General features: G+C 46.5%; 1 protein-coding gene across 1 annotated transcript; it reads left to right on the top strand.

The window, feature by feature from the left end:
- Positions 1-10,239: 10,239 nt before the first annotated feature.
- LOC137545763 (thiol S-methyltransferase TMT1A-like) lies at positions 10,240-22,681 on the top strand. The gene is made up of 2 exons (XM_068267355.1): positions 10,240-10,807; positions 18,098-22,681. The coding sequence occupies exons 1-2, from the start codon at positions 10,310-10,312 to the stop codon at positions 18,332-18,334; spliced, it is 735 nt and encodes a 244-aa protein (XP_068123456.1). The 5' UTR covers positions 10,240-10,309; the 3' UTR covers positions 18,335-22,681.
- Positions 22,682-23,655: the final 974 nt, after the last annotated feature.

Genomic DNA, 23,655 nt, shown 5'->3' with positions numbered 1-23,655 from the left:
GGCTGGCTGGCCGGGATCACATGGGGCCGGGCAGCCAGTGAGAGAGCAGAGTGTCTCAATCCTCTCTCACTGGCTGCCTGGCCCCATGTGATACCCGACCAGGCTACTGAGTGTCTCTATCTCCGCCCCCTGCACACAGCACAGCAGAGATAGAGGAGATGTGACTGCGTTCCACGGACCAGGAAGCAGCAGCATATTTGAGGGGGCAAGAAGTCTATTTGAGGGGGCTCTGCCCCCTCTTGCCCCCCCCTAAAGCCGGCCCTGTCAGTACCTCACCTTTATTAAAATGAATGAGACATGGATCCCGGAGGGCTACTGCCCGCCCGAAGACTAAGTCAGTCCCCACACACAGCATCTCTGCCTGCACGTCGTGTAACTGGCTGCCTGCCCCCAAGACTAAGTCGCTCCCCACACAGCACCTCTGCCCGCAGGCAACTTGACTGCCTTCTCCGCCACCACCAACAGGGTCCAGGACTCCAGGCGGATTCCTGAATTTTGAAGGCCGCTGCTAGCAGCAGCCGCTATACTAATTTTTCTGGCGTGTGTACATGCCTGCCTAATTTTTCTGGCTGCACTGCAGCTACAACAACAAAACAAAAGGCATGTACATGTGCCCATTCCCCTTCGTGATCATTACCTTGCCACGGTGAAGGGGCTATATGAGTGTCTCGGGGGGTGGCACACTAAAGATAATAAGGTCGTTGCTTCATTGTGGACAGACCAAATTTGATCAGCTGGACAGTCACTGTTCTTTTATTCAGCTACTTCAGCCCGACTATATGGGCTGGAAAGCTGCCATCACTTGCACTCTCGTCATGGTGCGCATTAGTCCAGCACGGCCGTCACTACACAAACAGTTGTTTGCGGTGCGTTACACAGTGAGTTTGGTGTGTCAGTGTGAAGCAGTACTTTAATTACACTCCCTGAGTGATGTATACACATACAAGGGGCTTGATTCACAAAGCGGTGCTAACCTACTTAGCACGTCTAAAGTCTTTAGACGCGCTAACCAGGGTGCTAAGTAGGTTAGCACCGGATTTCTCAATCAGATCGCGCGCTAACTTTGCGCGCGCAAAGTTTTACGCGTGCAAAGTTCTACCTGCGCTAAGTCCCATAAGCTTTAATGGGCACTTTGCGCGGAGCGCCCTGCGCTCTGTGCAGTACGCGCGTAAAGTTTTACGCGCATAAAGTTTTGCGCGCGTAAAGTTTTATGCGCGAAAAGCTTGTTTAGACGTGCTAAGGGGGTGTTCACAGGCGTGCTAACAGTTAGCACCGCTTTGTGAATCAAGCCCAAGATGTTTTAAAGCACTGGGCTTGAAAACCGCCACGGCCTGTACTCTGGCCATGGTGCGCACCAGTCCAGCACGGCCGTCACTACACAAACAACTGTTTGCGGTGCGTTACACAGTGAGTTTGGTGTTTCAGTGTGAAGCTTTACTCTAATTACACTCCCTGATTGATGTATACACATGCAAGATGTTTTTAGAGCACTTTAGGCCTGCAATTTAGCATTCAATGTGATTTCTGCCCTTAAAACGCTGCTTTGCGCCCAATCCAGATTTTTCCCCGGGATTTTTGGCCTCTATTTCACTCCTCCATGCCCCCCTCCAGGTGTTAGACCCCTTGAAACATCTTTTCCATCACTTTTCTGGCCAACATAAGTGTTTCTAGTTTTCAAAGTTCGCCTCCCCATGAAGTCTATTGCGGTTCGCGAAAGTTTGCGCGAATTGAACGTTTGGCGAAGGTTTGCAAACTGAAAATCGGAGGTTTGGAGTGGAGAGTCTCTCTAGTGGAGAGTCGAGGACAGCAGTTTTCAACCAGTTTCTTTTCTAGGAATCCTTCAGGGTAATGTGAGACTAAGGCCCATTCACACCTAAAATCGAAAATGCAAATGCAAGCGTTTTGCGTTTTTGTTTGCTTTTTTCCCCTCCTGGCGCTCCACTGCGCGCTGTGTTTTAGGTAAAAGCGCTTTTTTAAGCGCTTTTCCAGAGCGGTTTTGTAATTCACTCCCTGACGCAAGTCAGAAAGTCAACTCTTTGACCCGGGAAAAGAATAAATACAATGTATTTATTCTTAAAAAGCGATTTTGTGAGCGTTTTGCGTTTTTCCTATACCTTCCATTGAGGCAAAGTTGACTCAAAAATGGTACAGGAACCACTTTGCCGAGCGGATCGCAAACAAACCGCTCAGATGTGAACTTTTAGGGCGATTTTGAAAAACGCCTGCGCTTGGAAAAAGGGCAAAAATGCCCTAGTGTGAACGAGCCCTGAGTAAATAATTTTTGGGCTGCCTAGCTGTTGCTGGGCTATATTAGTAGTTAGTTACCAGTTGCCTAGTGGCACAGTAGGCTAATTTCCTAGTGTTTTTGGCTATAATGAAAGTCTATGGTCTACATGAAAAAGCGAATATATGTGCATTTTTCAATGTGTGTTTTTCAAAACCCATAACTCGCTGCATATTTCTCATAAATGCATGTGCATGTTTTGACACAGGACAGGTAATGTATTATTACTCCATTGAAAAGGGAAAATATTGGAAAAGCGCAGGGGGGTAACTAGACATCACTGGGCCCCCCTGCAAAACTTTGGATGGGGCCCCCCACCCCCTCGCTTTCTGCACAGGAAAACTGAGGACCAATGTGTTTTACCCATGCAGAAAAAAAACGCTTAGACTTAAAGGAAACGTTAGGCAATCTATGCTACCCGCAGATTTGCTTACCCGGGGCTTCCTCCAGCCCCTTGCAGCCGACAAGTTCCTCGTTGCAGCTCTGCACCCAGTACATACATACACACACAGCCGTATTATTTTACTACATGAGAGCACATGCTATATGGAGGAACAACAATGACATGCTGAACATAAGATATAGTATTCACTGTAACTTTGGCAAAACATTCAGAATGTCACTGATTGATACTGTTATTACAAGAACTTGGAACTTGGAGTATGAGACATAAAGCTCTCAATGAAGCAGCAACAGTAAGACATTAATCTCCACTCCACTGTGTTGTAAAAGTAATCAGAGCCATTAGGTCATTAGCCTGTGTGATAAGAATCTAGGAATCCTTTTCAGAGTGATTGCTGAAAAGGGAAAGTCTACAACTTTTTTTTTTCAAAATGTGACTCCTTTGTTTGTAAGGTTGTACATGAAGTCATCAGAACTTTGAAGCAGTGAGTGACAGATGTTTTTTTACAAACCCTAGGGAGCAGGGACAGTGTACAAATTCCAAAGTGTGTATGAGTCCTTGTTGTGGACACATGCAGTCAATATAACAATGGTGCGAGAGCAGAATACGTTTTTTCTCTCCATGCCCTTAGCTGTCAGTCTCTCAAACTTTTCCCCCCACAGGCCCCCTGTGGCTTCTGGGCCCCCCTGCGGAGGCATCCCTTGCAGGGTCTATTGTTACGCCCCTGGAAAAGCGCAAGAAACATGCAAAGCGCAAATTCATACAAAAACCAACTGAAGAATTAAAACACGCACTATGCAGAAAACGCATGGTTTTGCGCACTGTCTAGTGTGCTCCTAGTCGTTATAAAGTTGATCATGCATTATTATACCTGGCAGTTGGCTCATAGTTTACATTTTACAATTCACTTTTGAACACCATTTTTCATTTGCCTATAACCTGCTTCAGGGGAGGAGCAGAATAGCATACGTGTTTTTCATAGCGCATAGTGGAAAACGCATATGCGATTCTGCCTAGTGTGTTTCTATCCTCAAACATCTTTTTTGCACCTATAAGGGTCCATTCACACTTGAGCGTTTTGCCGGCAATTTCGGCAAAACGCTCAAACGCTAGCGCTTTTGAAAGCGCTAGTGTAATAAAAGGCTATGGGCCCGTTCTTACTTACAAATCGCCCAAAATCGCGAAACGCAAATGCGTAGCCTGCAACATTTTCAGGCGATTTCCCGGCGATTGCGTTTCAGTGCTATAGAAGCGCTAAATGCGATCGCGGAAAAATCGCCGCAGTGTTCAGTGATTTTTCCGCTGAAAAATCACAGCCGGCGTTTTGCGCTTTCAAGTGTGAATGGGCCCTAATCGTTGTGTTTCTTGGCCTGAGTTTAAATACACTTTCAGAAGAAGTTTCTACAGGTCCTGCTGTGCTGCCAAAGATAAGGGACTTCTCCCAGGCAGAGCCATATTGATACTTAATTAGTCTGGCATTTAAACGTTTTTACACTTGATAACTGCCCACTGTGAATTTTCACTTACATCATCCTGATTGCTTTTAAAATGTGCAGTTCTTACTTAAAGGTAGCCATACATCAGGCGACTTGGCCAATCGACTATCCAATTTGATTATTATAATCGGAATCGGATGAAATTTGGTGCCGCCAAGTGCATGCCCGACCGTCAATGCGACCAATTTCGGGCAGAAATTGGTGGCATTAGTTGATCGGACATGTTGCAAGATGTAGAGCCAACTTGCTTGATCAGGTGCATGGCGGTAACAGCGAGTGATATCGGCGAGCAATGAACCCCCCGGCGCTGTTCCCGCAATGCGTGTGTATGTAACGTGTAAATGTGCTGTAAAGTGCATTAATACACTACCTGTCCTGTGTCGCGGTGTCCGTCCGTCTTCCACCTCTCTTCAATTACCCACATACATGCTGCCGGTGCATAGCACGCCGGCATGTGACATCACACACGCGCCACACTGGTAGCGTTTATGCGGATGATTGAAGAGAGGTGGAAGATGGACAGACAGGTAATGTATAAATGCACATTACAGCACATTTACACACACATTACACACACTCATTCATACACACACAGCAGTGAGGCGAAAGGATGTGGCGGGCTCGGACGATTCCTAAGAGATTTTATGCTGAAATTGATCGGGAATCGGGCTGTGGTGTATGGGCAGCTGACAGATCTCTCTCCGATCAGAGAGAGATCTGTCTCTTTATAAGATCTACCCATCATCACTAGATGTACGGCTAGCTTTAGAGTTCATTGGGCCTTTAGTCTGTCGCCTCAACACCCATAGGAGTCCATGGTAAATTGTTTAAAGGACCGCTATTGTGAAAATCTTAAAATGTAAAATATTTATAAATGTATAGAGGTAAGAACTAAGTAGTACATTTCTTGCAGGGTAAAATGAGACATAAATTAATTTTCTCCTACGTTACTGTCACTTACAGTAGGTAGTAGAAATCTGACAGAACTGACAGTTTCAGAACTAGCCCATCCCCTCATGGGGGTGGGTTTCTCAGGGTTTTCTTTATTTTCAAAGCACTTAGTGACTGGCAGTTGCTCTGTCCAATTGCCAAAAAGTGTATAGTGAGCAGGGAGGCTGGCCAGCATCTTTATATAAATCTTTTTCAGGGAGTGTCTTTATAAAGAATAAAGGCCATGCAGATTTCTACTTGTCAGGATCTCTCCTGTAGCATGTTCTGTCGGTTGCAGTGGGACTGCAACCGGGCAGTTCTGACTTATCTGCTTGCGTTCAGTTGTGCATTCGTAACAAGTCTCATTGTCATTTGCAATCACTCTGCAGTTCAGAGCAGCTCAGGGTGCTGTCATAACTCTTCCCTTTGCTTGTTGCAGTTGAACTGCAGCCAGATATCCCTGGATTTCCTACATGCATGGCGATGCATAGTATTGCATGTATTTGTTATGAGAGTCTTTCAGGTGGCAGCTTGTGATCAAGATGGCTCAGGATTGCGTAATTACGATTTAGCTGTGTGGGAATTTGCATGCCTGCATCCATTGGCTGATACCGACATAAAAGTCTGTCTCCCATTTCAGACCCCGCCCAACATAGCGTTCAGCTCTCTGAGTTGTCGTTGGGTCCATGCTGTGAAAGTTGTTATTGTAAAATTGTATAATACCTTGCTCTGTATTTTCATGCCTGCTGGACATTTGCTGACCTGTGGGGGTCAGTAAAGTCCTTCTGATCCTGATAGTTTGGATTCTGCCAGCACTACGTTGGTGACTGGTAGTATTCCTTCTTGCCTAGTTCTTGCCTTGTTCTTGAGGACAAACTATAGCAGCGGTTGCCATTAGTTACGTTCCTACCTGTTAGTCTTGTCTATCTCAGTGTGAATGTTGCTGTCGCTGAAGCAGCGACTAGTTTGGCTAAGCATCCCGGCTGTCTGTCTGTTGTTTGTCTTGTTAATTGTCATTACTTGTGCTTTAGCTAGTGAGTTATTTGAGAGCTAAATTTCATATATTGCGCATCAGCACGATATATATGTACTCTAGTCAGTCAGTATTGTCAGTATTGTATTATTGTAATATTGTTTTGTGTTCCGACCCTTGCCTGCCTCTTGATTACGAATTTGCCTAGCCCTTCTGTATTACTGCCTTCTGATCTATCGTGTATGACCCAAGCCTGTTACCGACTACGACTGTTGTGTATTTACTCACATAGTATCAAGCTTGATAGGCGACCCGGAGCTGCAGTTGCTCTGGGCAATCTTGCTCCCTTGTTCATTGCTCCTGTGTCCATCTGTGTAGTTTCTTCCATTACCCAGCTACATAGTCTGGAGCACACACGCTGACTCAGAAAGTATGCCTCCCCAGCATTACACTACTACTTACTGTAAGTGGCGGCAACCTAGGAGAAAAGTAATTTATGGCTCATTTTTCTCTGGAAGAAACGTACTTTATATTTATATGTGTTTACATAGATTTTAAATTTTAAGATTTTCGCAACAGTGGTCCTTTAACTACTAAAGGACCTTACTGATTGAAATCTACGCCCTGATTTGATGGCTACCTGGCTGCCAGGGCGTAGATTTCAATCCACAGACGCCACGCGTTCTCGCCGCTTTCGGCGCTCCAGATGATCTCGCCACTGTCTCCCCACCGCAGCTCACTTGCTCTTCTGTCTCTATAACGGCAGAGCCATGTGAGGGGCTTAGGAGCTGATTTCATTGGCTTACATTGATAGGTAGGGTCAGGAGCCAATGAAAGAGGCTCCTGACCGGCTCACAGGAACTCTGCCGTCATAGAGACGGCAGAGTGAATAGCCCAGGTTCCCGACATGCGGTGACGGTAATTGCGGCGGGTATGTGTGACAATTTGTCGTTATTCGTTGGTGTTCCGCCGTTTCTGGTACCACCGGTCTCTGGTCCTTAAAGGGGCAGAGACCGCTGGTACTTAAGTGGTTAAAGGACAACCGGGTTGACATGTGACATAATGAGATAGACATGTGTATGTATAGTGCCAAGTAGGGCTGCTCAAATCTGGATCCGGGAGAAACCCGGATAGTTGCTATCCGGATATCTCCCAGTAAACCTGTGCGGGGTGGGCGGGGGGGTCAATCTTACCCGTCTGACGTCTTCTTGGTCCGTCCCTGGCGTTTCCCATGATGCGGTCCACACGGCGGTCACGTGACTACAAACACTTCCTCCTTACGGGTTGAAGGAGGAAGTGTTTGTAGTCACGTGATGTGCGTGGACTGCATCATGGGAGGCGCCAGGGACAAGCGAAGAAGATATCAGACAGGTAAGATTGACCCGCCCACCCCGCACCGGTTTACTGGGAGATATCCGGATAGCAACTATCCGGGTATCTCCCAGATCCGGATTTGAGCAGCCCTAGTGCCAAGCACACAAATAACTAGGCTGTGTTCCTTTTTCTCTTTCTCTGCCTGAAAGAGTTAAACATTAGTTATGCAAGTGACAGTTTATGTCCGGGTCGGGATGGACTGGGTCAGACTATAGCATAACCCTCACTAATAAGTAATTATAGCCATAAAATACTTTGCTGTCAGTAAATGGCTTCTGAGAACAGGAAAGAGATAAAAAGGGTAAATTGTTCATAGATGTGAGCTCTGGCATACTTCAGTGAAGGTGTCATTAGGCAAAGACAATGAAACAGTAAAAACTTAAAAGCTAGATTTAAATATAAAATAGTGGGATATCTAAAAACAGTCATTTGTAGGAGAAGGAGGATAGATACAATTGTTTTTCTCATTAGTTTATTTTCACCTCGGATGTCCTTTAAAGTGGATCCGAGATAAACTTTTACTCATTGCATAATTGAGTTTATAGTTTATAGGGCATTCCTCAAACCAAATACTTTTTTTGTTTTGTTTTAATACTCTAATTCCCTAAAAACTAAACAAGCCTCACCCACAGCTTTTCACAGTGCCTTGGCACTGTAGCAAGGGCTTATGGGAGCTCAGTCTGGGCAGGAGGAAGAGCAGGTTACTAGCCATTGATTTCAGAGTCAGAGGGGAGGAGGAGAGGGGACTGAATTTACACACAGGCAAGCTGATAGCATCTCCAGCCCTCAGCCTGTGACAATGTGACAAACAGAACATAGCTGCCCTCATTGTATCACAGAAATAAAAAATCATAAACTTTTGAAGCTGTTTGCAGTCGAGACGATTAGCGATCCTGTATTGTTCCGCACAGCAGAGCAGAATGTCACTTTGTGTTTAAATGTTCAACAGATGTATTTTCCTTCTCTTCTGAGTGAAAGCAAACCCATCACCCACACTGAAAAGGAATTCCTTGCTGGCCAGTGACTTGTTAATTAGCCAAGGGGTGTAAAACCCTAGCCTGGTGTAATATGTCAAAGGGTGTTCTAGCTGGTCAAACTCAGCTGCTAATTGAGCACCAACAGGTCCTTTCATCCAGGGGACGCTAGCTCCCCAGGGGTCCACTGCCAACCTCAGACACAGAGGCACCGCTGGGGAACAGGTTTAAATGCATATGGTTTTTGATTTCGGTCTGTTAAATGAAAACCGTGTATAGCACAGCTATGAAATTAATATAGTCTTGTTTGTTAAAATCTGCCCAATGTGCTGATATAAAAATCATAACCATAACCCGTCCGGTTATTGGTGTACGACCCTTCTCGAGACAGGACAGCCTAACGCACTCATGCAAGATGTCATATTAATCGGTATTTTCTGACAATTATGAATCTGCTATCCACCTAAATATGACATGTATAGTTTATGAGTTACAGTGGTTTACAATGTAAGCTCAGAATCCTCCTAGGAGGAGGTGGGCTGTCATTGGTGGGTAGTTCAGCGGGGGCAGGCGTTGCCACACCCCCTAACCAGCTTCATCAAAAGCACATTGCCAGCAGGCGGACTTCAGTCCTCCAAAGCCCATCTTCACGAGAGCCTGCTGCTGCTAGCCAGAGGACCATGTGGTTAGCAGCCATCTTGGAACTGTAACATCTGCTTGGATTACAAAATATACCTCAAGGCCTATGATTCTGAAACCAAGGACTTTACATTTATTTTCCCAGAAGGAAATATCCCCACACAGACTTCATTTCGGCTAAGTAAACATTTCACAATTATTCCCTTTTATTTTAAGCTTTGTGTGTATATGTTAATTAGTGTATGTAAATGTGTGTAATGCATTTTTGTTATTAAAACCTTTAAAAATCGTTTAGCGGTTATGACCTGTTCCTGAACATACACAATCGTACTTACGCCTCCGAAAACGTTACCTTGTGTTCTAGAGCATCTTGTATTTATAACCCGTATGCTTGAATCGGGCACAGATAGACAGATCTGGCGCCAATCCCTGCATACAGCTAAGGGTTAAGCTTAGGTGTTCGCAGTGTGCTAATATATTTACAGTCATGTGCTGCTGACTCACATGTGTTACTGCAGTGCCACTGACCAAACAGATGTGTTTGAAGCCCATATCTGCACTCACCTCCACCAACCCTGCTGAACAGCAATTAGAAGAGTTCTTCATTAACAAGCAATGTGTTTTTCTTTTGGAAATTAGAGCTAACTCTTGGTACTATTAAACTTATAGCTTATGCTGGAAGAAAATAACCAATTGAACACAAGTTGATGTTCTAAATATTTTGTTGATGATCAGCTTCTGGATTTGTCGTGCTGCTGTTTAAAATTCTGCATTTCTCCTTTAAGGTTTCTAGATGAGAGGGGGGGGGGGGGTGCTCTGAATGCATTGTGTGGTCTCTCAGCAACAAGGCAGCAGGCCTGTTTATGCTTTCTCATAACACTTCCTACCTAGGCTTTTCCTTCTGCAACTAAAAAACAAGCAGGATCTCCAAGCCTGGCTGTATTTTCTTGTGTCTACAAGGCTTTCTCCTGAACTTATGTAATCAAATGCAACATTCCATGCTTTGGATTGCTAGTAAGTTACACAGTACACTTCTGTGTCTCTCTCTTGCAAAAGGTTAGAGTTACAGCAGCAGGAGCAGCAGCAGCAGGGTGGAGTGTGCACTATGACACACTACCCTGCCTGGCCCAGCAGCAGTGATAAAACAGCCCCCTCCACAGACACACCCCCTTCTCTCTCAACTGCAGGTCATCTGCCAGAGCAGCTTACAGTACAGACAGTGCTGAGCAGAACACAATGGATCTGCACATTCTTTTCTTCCAGCTATGTGTTGCTCTAATTGCACTGCCCATACACATTCTGGCTTTCCTAGGCCTGTGGGATCCAATAGCCAAGAAAGGACTGCCTTACTTACTGGCGAGAATGACCAAAACCCTCAACAAATACATGAAAGAGCACAAGAAAGATCTCTTCAACCACCTGAAGGATTTCCGAGGCCCCTCAGGGGAGATCCAGATACTAGAGCTGGGCTGTGGCACTGGAGCAAACTTCCAGTTCTATCCGGCTGGATGTAAGGTGACCTGTGTAGATCCTAACCCTAACTTCAAGAAGTTTCTGAGCAAGAGCCTGGCGGAGAGCGAACATATCCAGTTCCAGGAGTTTGTGGTTGCTCCAGGAGAGAACATGGCCCAGATCAAAAGTGGCTCCATGGATGTGGTGATCTGCACTCTGGTCTTATGCTCTGTGAGGAATATCGATGAGATTCTGGCCGAGGCCCATCGGGTGCTGAGACCTGTGAGTGTATCAGCAAATATATATGCACCTAGTGGAAATGAGCAAAATAATGAATTTATTTTTTTTTTGCAGTGGGACGAGTTACAATTTAATAGGCACACTCTATCCTTAAAGAGAACCTGAAGTGAGAGGGATATGGAAGCTACCATATTTATTTCCTTATAAAGGAAATCAAAAGCTAAAAACAGCAAAGAAAAGCAGTCTAACTTACCTGGGGCTTCTTGCAGCCCTCTGTAGTAATCCTGTGTCAGTGTCGTCCTTCCGAGACCCTCCGGTCAGCAGCGACCCCCTGAAAGCAGGCCGCCCATGGGAGCGTGATCAGGGTGCGCGCAGCTCAAGGCTGTGCATGCACAGTAACCTCTGACTGGCCACAATCGCCCAGCTTTCAGGGGATCGCCGCTAATTGCTAGAGGGTTGCGGAAGGACAGCGCAGGCACAGGATTACTGTAGGGGACTGCAAGAAATCCCAGGTAAGTTAAACTGATTTTTTGTTTTCAGGCTTAAAGTGTACCAGAGACGTCAGCTATTAAAGATTTTTACTTACCCGGGGCGTCCTCCAGCCCCATAAGCACGGTTGCGTCCCACGTGCCTCCGTTAAGCGGCAATCAGCTCCGGTATTCGGTTTAGTGACGTCAGCAGGGGGCCTTCTGCGCATGTGGAGGCCTTCTGCGCAAGCGCAGGAGACCCCAGCTGACGTCACTAAGTCAGACTGGACCCGACTGAGCTGAATACTGGAGCTGATTGCCGCTTAACGGAGGCACACAGGTGGGACGCTTTAATAGCTGACATCTCTGGGTCCCTTTAAGTAACCCTTTAAACAGTGCTTACTTTTAGCCATAGACCCTGAACAAACATAAAGATCAGTTGTTTGAATGATTTTGCTGCATGTTTTTTTTTTTTCGGTTTGTGCTTTTTTAAGGTGTGAGTTTCAGACACTACTGATGCATGAAGATCAGCAGGATGCCAGGCAATGTATTGTTTAAAAAGAAATAAATAAGGCAGCCTCCATATCTGACATCAGGTGTTCCTTAATTGTAAACTAGTACAGGGCTCCTTAGTTCACACATTTAATGCTTTATATATTTTACTGATGTCACATGAAGTGATTTGGTGGCCGCATCATTATGATGTCATTAGTTCAGTTTTGAAATACAAAACTTTCTATTTACATCCCAACCTCACAATCTTCTATTTTTTAACCAAATACCACTGTCCCTTCCCACTCTCAGTTATCCCTCTTGCACTAGCTCACACTAGGGGCTCGATTCACAAAGCGGTGCTAACCCAGTTAACTTTAGGCGTGATAACCATTGCACCACACTGGTGAAAAGCCAGTTTAGGCGTGATAAGTTTAGGCGTTATAAGTTTAGGCATGATAAGTTTAGATCGCACGCAAAGTCCTGCACGCAAAGCAGCGCCATTAAACTCTATGCGAAGTGCACCAGACTTTGCTAGCGCAAAACTTTTGATCAGCTGTGCACTGCGGTGCTAACCCAGTTGGTGCTTAAAGGGACTCCGAGCTCACCCAAAAAAAGAAAGTTGTACTCACCAGGGGCTTTCTCCAGCCCAGTGCAGGTCGGGAGGTCCCACGCCGGCGTCCTGGCTCCTCTCCTTCTCCCTGCTCCGGAATGGTTGACAGGCCGCAGCCCGGGCGACACTCGGTAGAGTGTCGGGCTGCAGCTTCCGCGTATGACGCGGCTGACGTCACACGCCGGCCGCCTCGCGTCATCACGGCGGCCGGCGTGAAAGTACTGCGCATGCGCGCTTTAATCGCGCATGCGCAGTACTTTCACGCTGGCCGCCGTGATGACGCGAGGCGGCCAGCGTGTGACGTCAGCCGCGTCATACGCGGAAGGAGCAGCCCGACACTCTGCCGAGTGTCGCCCGGGCTGCGGCCTGTCAGCCATTCCAGAGCGGGAAGAAGGAGAGGAGCCAGGACGCCGGCGTGGGACCTCCTGACCAGCACTGGGCTGGAGAAAGCCCCTGGTGAGTACAACTTTCTTTTTTTGGGTGAGCTCGGAGTCCCTTTAAACTTATCACGCCTAAACTTATCACACCTAAACTTATCATGCCTAAACTTATCACACCTAAACTTATCACACCTAAACTTATCATGCCTAAACTTATCATGCCTAAACTGAGTTTAGGCGTGATAACGGGCTTTTCACCAGCGCGCTAACTGTTAGCACCGCTTTGTGAATAAGGCCCCAGGTCTACTTCCCACAGGAGATGGCAGCAGGCCAAGGGATATGTTATTTCCTATGGGGAAAGCATAGACCGGTTCACACATACAGTGGCGTATCTATAGGGGTATAGGCATGGCTCGTGCCATGGGCGCAGTAGCACCATGCCTGCTCCTCATGCTTCTGAGTGGTGGCGGCACCCGCATCCCCAACACCAGCCCTCACATCAGTGGTAGTAAGGAGACTTAACGGAAGATTATGCATGAAAGATACCAGTGCACTGGCTATGACCATTCACCAGCGACGTGCAGCCTCTCAAATAGCAGGTGGCACTGAGTGAAGTAGCAGGAGCAGAGATGCACCTCCAGGGTTCAAGGTTTAAGTAAATCAGTGCATAACACTTGAAAATAATAAAAGGCAACAGTACCATGATGCATGTACCTTTCTCCAGCTACATGGCTTAGGGAGGAGGAAAGCACATCGGCCAGCAGGCAAGTGAGGAGTTTCAAATGGGCAGTCACTGAGCAATGCTGGCTGCTCTTCCGTTGAGTCTCCTTATTGCTGCTGATGTGAGGTCTGGTGTTGGGGATGCGGGCGCTGCTGCACCTGGCTGAGGTAAACACTCACTGTTCCCAGGGTAGCAATTTCAGTGTTTGCCCTAGGCACAGTTTTAACAGAGGAGGGGCAGTCACTGAGCGATGCTGGCCGCTCTTCCGTTGAGTCTCCTTATTTCTGCTGATGTGAGGTCTGGTGTTGGGTATCCAGGTGCTGCTGCACCTGGCTGAGATAAATACTAACAGGCTCCCGGGGTAGTAATTTCAGTGTTTGCCATAGGCACAGTTTACCCAGATACGCCTCTGCACACATACCTGTCCTCACCATGTCCGGGTCTGGCCATTGAGATTTTGCATCTTGCAAACCCAATTTTTTCAGACAGTGGATGCATTGCCATAGAATAGCAGGTATCCAATCCCCAGAGCAGTAAGTGCAGCTACACTGCCATGGACTTGTTGGAGTGGACAGCGTATCGCACTATACAGACTATAGATATACAGCCTGCGCATGCTCGAGTACGGTCCATGTCTGTGCAGTAGCTTGTGCCCAGAGGAAAAAGCCATGCAAAGCAGAACCAGGAGAGTGAAATCAGCACTGCTGAGACCCACCCAACTGTGCTAATTGGCTCAAACTCAGCATCAGAATACAAGTGTGCCTAAACTTGTGATTATCTCAGCTCATTCATTTACTTCCTGTGGCCCTACCACTGGCCCTACCAAGGACTGTTGAGCTGTGTGCTCAGCAAGAAGTTACCAGGCAGCAATGAGCAGTTATCTGGTTGCCAGTTATCTGGAAGCAGCAAGCAGTTACCAGGTAGCAGTGAGCAGTTGTTAAAGTTTAAGAGGCATTTCACTGCCTATCAACAGTCCGTGGAAAAGAGCCCTTATTCTATCCTGCAAAGCGGAGCTATGCAGTCTATGAAGCCACAGTAATTAGGATTAATAATATCATAATAATTTAATCAACATTAGTTGTGATTAATAATATCTGAGGTTGACCCTCCATCGGCCACTGCATTAGCTCTTCATTAGTGCTATGTTGACAATGAACCCTTTTATATATGATTTCAATAGAGGTAATCATTGACAGTGTTCCCCTTTCCCTGATTACACCTCTGTCACGCTATGGCTGTCCTTGGAAAGCAGATTTCAGTGCTCCATATCATGTGACTGTTATGTGTATATATAGATATGAAGATTTGGAGCACAGTCATAAAGTGACCCCGAGGTGGATATGTTTGTTAAAAAAAAAAAAAACATGCTACCTGATTCAGGGGGCTAGCTGGATCAGGTAGTGTCAATTACCGCCATTCCTATGTCCCACAATCACCGATTTTTGGTATGAAAAAAAAAATGGCCGCGACTTCTGGGGTCACGACGCTGCAGCTCTGACTCTGTGTCTCAATACAAAGCAGGGAGTCAGCAGAGAAGTGTGCCAGGAGCATAAACGGGTGGAGGAGAGGCAGAGCTAGCCAATGAAAGCTGGGGAAGGGGCTTTCCTAACACCAGAGTGGGTATTTTGCAGAAGTGCCTCTCCTGCAAGGGATGACCCTTACCCTCGTAGATTGCAGACAAGCTGCATGTCACCAATCTTGATGAGGTCACAGCATGGTGCAGGGAGGGAGGGCTGAGAATAGCACAACTGGGGACACAGAAGCATGGCATAGAGCAGGGATCATGCCTCTATGTCCCATCTGCCCCCCCCTCTTTGCTGCCTCAGCTTAACATAAATACTGTATAAGAGGCTGTTTTCATTATCCAGAGAAGTAAAACCCAAAGTGAAGTCAGCTCACTCAAGCTTGTAGAATAAATGTGTATTTTGATCTTTTATACTGTAGAAAAAAAATGTGTTCAGGGAGAGAATCCCTTTCTTAACCTCTTCCGGAAGCAGCCTTTTGGAATTTACACCCTGTTTGTGCCCTCCTATATCTGCTAGAGCGTAGATTTCCTTCTTATTAGGAGTATTGCCGGTTCCCTGTTGATTGGTTATTGGGCGACATGAGGATGAGGGAGGCTAAACGGGGCCAAAGCCTAGACACCCCATCGGGCATTCCCACCATATAGGAATTCCCAAAGGGGTCTTTGAGGGGTCATGTAGGTTGTATGCAGGAGTCTAATACAGACTAACATGGCTGTAGACTGCATGCTACCTTTAGAGAGGGTTTCAAATGATTGTTACCAGTTCTCGTTGTCACAAGTGCCGCCAATGTCCAGCTCCCAGCATCTCAAGTTTGGGAGTTTGGTATATTGAGGTGATTGGTGAGGAAAGAAGAGACCATTCCTTTATGTATGGGATTGATTTGTCACTAAGCCTCACAGGTCATAGTATGTATTTCCTGATTGGGTGCCAGTAATGAGCGGAAGTAATGGTGCACTTACCTACACCAAAGGTTCTCGGTTGGAGTTGGAATTTTCCAATGAGCCCAATGTCATTTTTTTCAGTACCACCTGTTATAAGTAAGCAACATCTTTAGCAGGATGCTTGTGCAAGTCAGGCAAAAACAGCACTGGCAATTTGGGTGCCACCATAGGCCGTAATGTGTGTTAAGGACTTTAGCAGGAGCAGGGTGAGCTGTTATTCTCGGGTTTACCTTGCGCCCACATTTCCTGGCACCTTAATTATATGTATTTAAGGCAGAGGCAGGGCCATATTTCTTACAAGGCACTTGTGGGCACGTGCCTATAGTGGACAATTTGAAAGGGGGCGGAGCCAAGCAGGGTGATTTTTTTAAATTTTCATATATATATATATATATATATATATTTTTTTTTTAATTTAATGTCCTGGAGCGGCAGGGCTTGGGAGGCAGACGGGAGGGCAGGGGACTGGGGGGGGGGGGGGGGAGTGTTTCAGCAGTGGTGGTGTTGGTACCCCCACCTCCCTCACCCCCAGCTCACTCACCACTTGTGCGCCGCTGTGGATGCTGGAGCATCTGCCGGCCCTGGGCCCGTACATGGGCCAAAACAAGGGCCCCTATGCCTTGGCTACTTATACTAGGGCACCTGTGCCTGGCTACATAGGCTAGGGAGAACAGAGGTGACAAACAGGGAGAACAGAGGTGGCACAGGGGGACAAAAGAGGCACATTGTGTGTATTTGGGGGGGGGGGGAAACGCTTCCGCATTGTGTGTATTTTGGGAGATACGCTGCCGCATTGTGTGTATATGGGGAGATACTCTGCCACATTGTGTTTATTTTGGGGGATACACTGCCACATTATTTTGGGGGACATGCCACATTATGTGTATTTTGTGGGGTAACGTTGTACGTTACAAACGTTGTAATGTTTGTGGGAACGCTGCAATATTATATTTTGTGTGAACACTGCTGCATTATGTGTATTTTGTGGGGAACCCTTCCTCATTATGTGTATTTTGGGGTACGCTGCTGCATTATGTTTATGTTGTGGGAACGTTGCAACATTATTTGTATTTTGGGGTAAACTGCTTAGCATCGGGAGAATCTTCTGTTTTTAATTATCACCACTCACTCAGATCTCTTTTGCAGCTCCTATCAAATTGCGCCAATATCAAACTGTGTGCCAATATGTAATTTTATAGCACTGACATTTTCTGCAGCGTTTCTGAGGTGTTCACAATTTAATGCTGCCATGCTTTATTTCTAATTTATAACATATGATTTAATAAATACGTGGATTTTATTGGACGGAAGGAGTGCAGAGATCACTTTACTCATATCTGCGGAGGAAACACAGACTCACTGACTTCCGGTTGTACTGACTTTGGGTTGTTTAGGAAATTTTCATTGGCCATGCCCACCGCATGTTAAGGGCACTCCCACTGCATTTTGTGGCCACACCTATTTTGCCGCGGCGCGGGGGGCGTCATAGGTCTGAGGTACCTAGGGCAGCCCAAACCCTAAATACAGCCCAGATTTAAAGAAAACCTGAACTGAAAATTAAAAGTCAAAATAAGCGTACACAAGTCCTACTTACCTTCCATGTAGTCTACTCCTCAGTGTCTTTCTCCTCTCCCACGTCTTGTTTGTTCACTGTGATCAAGGGAATTTTCCGTCCTCCATTTTGAAAATGGCCATTACCCATAACAGCTTTCTGGTCAGCACACAGTTAAACTGTAACATCGCCCACTTGAGCCATAGGGAAACATGGACATTAACTGGTACATGAGTTTTCCTCTCAGCTATAACTGACAGCAACTGATATTTTACTGACAGCAACTGATATATTTCAGATCTGACAAAATATTGTCAGAACTGGAAGGGATTATTGTCAGAAGAAAATGGTGAGCTTCTGAGAGGAACTGATGGCAAAGTAACTATGCAATGTTCATTTGAAGTTACCTCATGTGTTTATTTTAAATATTTTTACTCAGTACAGGTTCTCTTTAAGGCCCACTGGTGGTTCTGATCCCTACATTATGTAACTGAGAACCCTGTAAGAAAGCTTGTTTGTAGCTAGATTTAGGTGAATATGGACATTTCTCCTATTAACTAGCAGAGCATACTGATAATCTCATTGCTGTCATGTATGTAGCCTGTGTAGCTTGTCTGACTGTTTGTTTGCTCTGTTGCAGGGAGGAGCCTATTTTTTCCTTGAACATGTGAAAGCAGATCCTTCTTCGTGGTGCTATTTTTTCCAGAGGATTTTAGACCCAACTTGGAAGCACATAGGAGATGGATGCCTGCTAACAAAGGAAACATGGAAAAATCTGGAGAAATCCAAGTTTTCTGATCTAAAGTGTAGACATATTGTCGCTCCGTTTAAGTGGAGCCCGGTTAAAACCCAAATCATAGGCTATGCTATGAAATAAATGCTATATTACTGGGATTGTAAACACAGCCTACAGAACAGAGTCTTTGGGAAATTGTAAGAATAGAACTCCAAGAGCTGCCATTACTGACTTGTTGTAAAGGAACAAGCTCTGGGTTCTTTATTCTTATATCTACTTTACTACCCAGTGACTTACTGAGCTGATCAGAGAGACCTCAGTTCTTGACATTTGGCTGTCCACAGACTTGTTCTGGATCAGTCGGTTACTAACTATACAATCTTTATTGTACAATATTACTATGCCTATATTGTATAAGGACCAACAGACTAAGGATACTGTGAACATGTGAAGTGGTAAGATTGTGCAATAAATATCGTATGGTTAGTGGCCAGCAATATTTGTAAATGGACGGTTTGGAGCCAGCTATGCCACAGTGATAAAGGGCCATAAATTGAAGCAGCCAGATCCCCCTGCAAAACCCTCCCCTCCACCCAAACACAGTGCATTAGTGTGCCTTATTCTAACCCTCCACACAACTATAGGATGGAGCAATACTTTTACCTTCCTCCCGCTAGTGGAGCGACACGTCCTCACTCCTCTCTTCACTGTAGAACCCCGCCCCCACATCCAATCTCCCTACGGCTAGCATCTCTGCTTGTCATGTGACATGCAGAGACAGGAGCTGCAAGGAAATAGACTATATGGCAGCTACAGTGAAGAGGGGAATGAGGACCTGTCACTGCACTCACTGGTAAATGGTAAAATATCGCTCTGTTCTGGACCTCGACACAAGACCTCAGGATTCCTCCTCCATGATGCCGGAGGCCACACGAGTTATTGTTACGCCCTTGATGATAACCAATAGAAATACTATCCTGATCTGTCCATCTGTACTAGAGTGAGATACTGATATGAGATGTATATTGTGTCCACCCCCTTCTTCCCTCAGCTGCTCCCACTGGCCAACTGCCTCTAGACTGGTGCCCACTAATCCCATCACCAATGGCAGATGACTAGTGAGGGTGACAGTTAACCAATTGAAGCAGTATAGTAACATCTGCAAGGCAATCCTAGGCAGTTGCCCAGGGCCTGGAGAGAGTCTAGGGACCTGATGGATGATATCCCCCAACAAATCTAACAAAAAAAATGGTAGGTAACCATCAGCATTGAGAAAAAACTGCTGTCTTGCCTAGGGCCCGATACGTTCATACATCATAGGGGCGGGCCTTACATCAGGCGACTTGGCGGCCGATCGACCATCCGATTCAATTATTATAATCAATTTGGATGAAACTAGGTGCCAGCAAGTGCACGCCCGACCGACAGTTCAACCAATTTCGGGACCGAAAATTGGTTGCATTGTCGATCATGCATGCTGCAAGATCTTGGGCCAACTTGCTCAATCGTGTGCCAAGGGGGAACGGCGCCTAATTTTGCGACTATTGATCATCACATCAAAATCCCCAGCGCTGTCCCCTCTACTAATAAATGTCCCCCTGGTGCCCAGTGCAAGATATATACATTATTACCTGTCCAGGGCCTCCACTTGTCCCTCCACTGCTCCAGGCGCAGTCTGCTCTCCATACACGCACGCCATGTGGTTTTGTAGTAAGGACACACGTGTGATGTCACACACGTGCACCCTTACTAGGAAACCACGTGGGGGCGCATGTATGCAGGGGAAACCACGTGGGGAGTGCATGTATGCAGAGTAAACCACGTGGGGGGTGCGTGTATGCAGAGGAAACCACGTGGGGGGCGCGTGTATGCAGAGGAAACCATGTGGGGTGTGCGTGTATGCAGGGGAAACCACGTGGGGGACCTGTGTATGCAGAGGAAACCACGTGGGGGACACGTGTATGCACAGGAAACCACGTGGGGGGGGCGCATGTATGCAGAGAAAACCACGTGGGGGGTGCGTGTATGCAGAGGAAACCACGTGGGGGATGCGTGTATGCAGAGGAAACCACGTGGGGGGCGCATGTATGCAGGGGAAACCACGTGGGGAGTGCGTGTATGCACAGGAAACCACGTGGGGGGGGCGCATGTATGCAGAGAAAACCACGTGGGGGGTGCGTGTATGCAGAGGAAACCATGTGGGGGACGCGTGTATGCACAGGAAACCACGTGGGGGGCGCATGTATGCAGAGAAAACCACGTGGGGGGTGCGTGTATGCAGAGGAAACCACGTGGGGGACGCGTGTATGCACAGGAAACCACGTGGGGGGCGCATGTATGCAGAGAAAACCACGTGGGGGGTGCGTGTATGCAGAGGAAACCACGTGGGGGGCGCATGTATGCAGGGGAAACCACGTGGGGAGTGCGTGTATGCAGAGGAAACCTCGTGGGGGGCGCATGTATGCAGAGGAGGAATCCTGGAAGCAGCGGAGGGACAAGCGGAGGCTGCGGACAGGTAATGTATATCTTGCACTGGGCACCAGGAGGACATGTATCATTATGGAGCGGCGAGGTGGTCGGATGCGGTCAAGGCTGATTCTGGATGGATTTCAGCATGAAATTGATCGGGAATCGGCCTGCGGTGTATGGGCAGCCGACACATCTCTCTCATCAGATTCGATTAGAGAGATATTTGTCGCTTGGTCGAATCTGCCCATCATTGCTAGATGTATGGCTACCTTTAATCCATGTCTGAGGGAAAGGAGCAGGAACAGTGTATGACTCAGTCCTGAATATCACTCAGTAACTTCAGGGACACTCTAAGCTTGGCTGCAAGTTCACCCAGTATTCTCCCATTTTTTACAACTAGAGATGTTCAGTGAGATGTGAATAATGCTTTGTAACTTTTAGTTGAGTACACTAACGTTATGCAAATTGATGTAGGCTGGAGTCAATCCTATCAAAATCATCAGCTACTGCATTTGACTGGTCGAATTCCAAACTGCACAAACAGGGATAAAATTACATTTGCATCAATTCGATATTATTAGCATTTCAGTGACTCTATTTACAACTTTACAAAGTGCTGTGCAGGAAACAGAACTGAGCATTTGGATGATTATCTCTGTCCCTATCTTATTAATAAAGCTTTATAATGGTGTTTATAGCTGTCGCCCAAAATGTCTGCTAGTTGTAGAATTGTTCTGTAAAAGGGCGGGGGGGGGGGGGAGGGGGGACAAGCTGGAGAGACTACAATAGTGTTCTAGCGGGAGTGATCCAGCGCCCTCCCCCAGTTTAGGAGAAGCCAGTGATGTTGTGGGTCAGATATATGTCCTTGCACTAGATCGTCAGTGGAAATGATCACAATTAATCACAACCGTCTCAGGCAATAGATATTGCTCAGTTCTAAGTATGGAATGCTACATGCACTGTACTGTTCACAGACTACAGGACAGGTACTATGTGTTGACCATTAACCACTTGAGGACTGTGGCCGTTAACCCCCCTAGTGACCAGACCATTTTCATTTAATTGGCCCACTGCAGCTTTAAGGCAAAGCTGCAGGACCGCACAAGCCAGCACACAAGTGATTCCCCCCCTCCTTTTCCCCCACCAACAGAGCTCTCTGTTGGTGTGGTCTGATCGCTCCCCCCCCCCCCCCCTCATTGTTTATTTTTTTATCATTATTTCTATTAAAGATTTTTAAATAAATTTAACTTTTTTGTTTTGTTTTGTCCCATTCCACTCCCTCCCTCCCCCCAGCCAGCCAATCACGCGATCGGCTCTCATAGGCTTCAGGCTCTCTTGTCCCTCAGGGGGACACCCGTGTCACACGGCTGTCCCCAGTACAGCGCTGCTGCAGATCGCAGCGCTGTACAGAGTAATTAGACGGCGAAACGGCCGTCTAACAGTCTCCCGAGTGCCGATTGCCGTTCGAGAACGAAGGTGGGGCGGAGCTCCGCCCCCCAAGCAGGAGATGCATACGCATCGTGCGCGTGATCTCCTGCTAGCCCCATAGAATACCGTTCACCCCATCGGTCCTGAGGCTGCCGCACTGCTCACGCCAATTGGCGTGGAGCAGTCGGCAACAGGTTGAAGAGGAACTTTAACCAAGGATTGAACTTCATCCCAATCAGTAGCTGATACCCCGTTTCCCGTGAGAAATCTTAACTTTTTCTCAAATAGATCATCAGGGGCCTCTGTATGGCTGATATTGTGGTGAAACCCCTCCCACAGTGTGATGTCATGACCAAGGGCCTTATAGTTTGCTGTCTGTGAACCTTGTTGCATTGTGGGAAATAACAGCTTGTTCCTCCCACGCAAGCAGTATCTCCCTCTGTGGATAGAACTCTCACATTCCGTACAGATCACCTGGCAAGACCAGAGATGTTACCACTAGTGATAAATGTCAGAATGTAAATTAGGGAGTGGAAATATTTTACAATGGGCAAACACTGACTAAAAATAAATGAATACTGTAAAAAATAAGCAATTTTAGTCATTATGTTATTTTCACTACACTGCCTCTTTAATGAGGCTGTAAAAACGACAGAGACTGGGACGAATGGCTACCAATAAAATCTCACCTTTTTATCAATATAAACATCAAGACAAGGAGATGAATGCCACCATTTGCTGAGGGTTTCTGCTCTTTGCACATTGCTCTTTTCCTTGTTGAACAATGGAAGAGATTGCTAGTGGAATTTGATGACACTGAATGTGAACAGCAATGCTGAAATGCAAAGTACAGTGTATACAGCCCATCACTATTATCCTCCCAGCACTGGCATCAGGAGCATTCCTGCTACAACCCTCCCCTTATCCGCATGGAGAAATGAGCATCTCATTGATCATCACCGTAGGCAGATCATTCCTGTTTGTCGCTGATACACCAGGCATACACCTACAACCACTGATTTTCAGTACACATGTATCTTATCATTAGTTCTACAGAGCCATATGATGCAACTTGTAGGCACTCTTTTAAACACCACTGGCCCTCAGTCCTTCTGGTCCCCTTGGTTGTGTCACTGCACCCTCTGAAAGATTTGGGACGAGAGCCCCAGGAAAGTAAAAATCCACTTTATTGGCGGGCCAATTCAGTGGTGGTTTAAAGAGGAACTGTAAGGAGAATTTTTTTTTTTTTTTTTTACAAAAGCAAAGCAAAAGAGAGTGTGTTGTGAGGGGAAAAAGCAAAAGAGAGAAAAAAATCCTCTTAGGCCCGATTCACTCTTGTATTGAAGTGGCTAATGTAGCTATGAAAACGGATCTGATCACCGGTCGATCAGATCCGTTGCCACTCCATTCCTTTCCAATGCTTCCGTTCAGTTTCCCCACAATCCCCCCAGACCTCCACCCCCAAAGTGTATTTTTCTGTTTAGAACAGTTCGTTTCTCATTGCCCACAATGCAGCACTTCAGCTTCCGTTTCCGTTCCGCTGGGCTCAGCAGTCTGGAAATATT

Source organism: Hyperolius riggenbachi, chromosome 2, assembly GCF_040937935.1.
Source record: "Hyperolius riggenbachi isolate aHypRig1 chromosome 2, aHypRig1.pri, whole genome shotgun sequence".
Lineage (NCBI taxonomy): Eukaryota > Metazoa > Chordata > Amphibia > Anura > Hyperoliidae > Hyperolius > Hyperolius riggenbachi.
The sequence above is the reverse complement of the archived record's forward strand: the minus strand, read 5'-3'. Positions and strand labels throughout refer to the sequence as shown.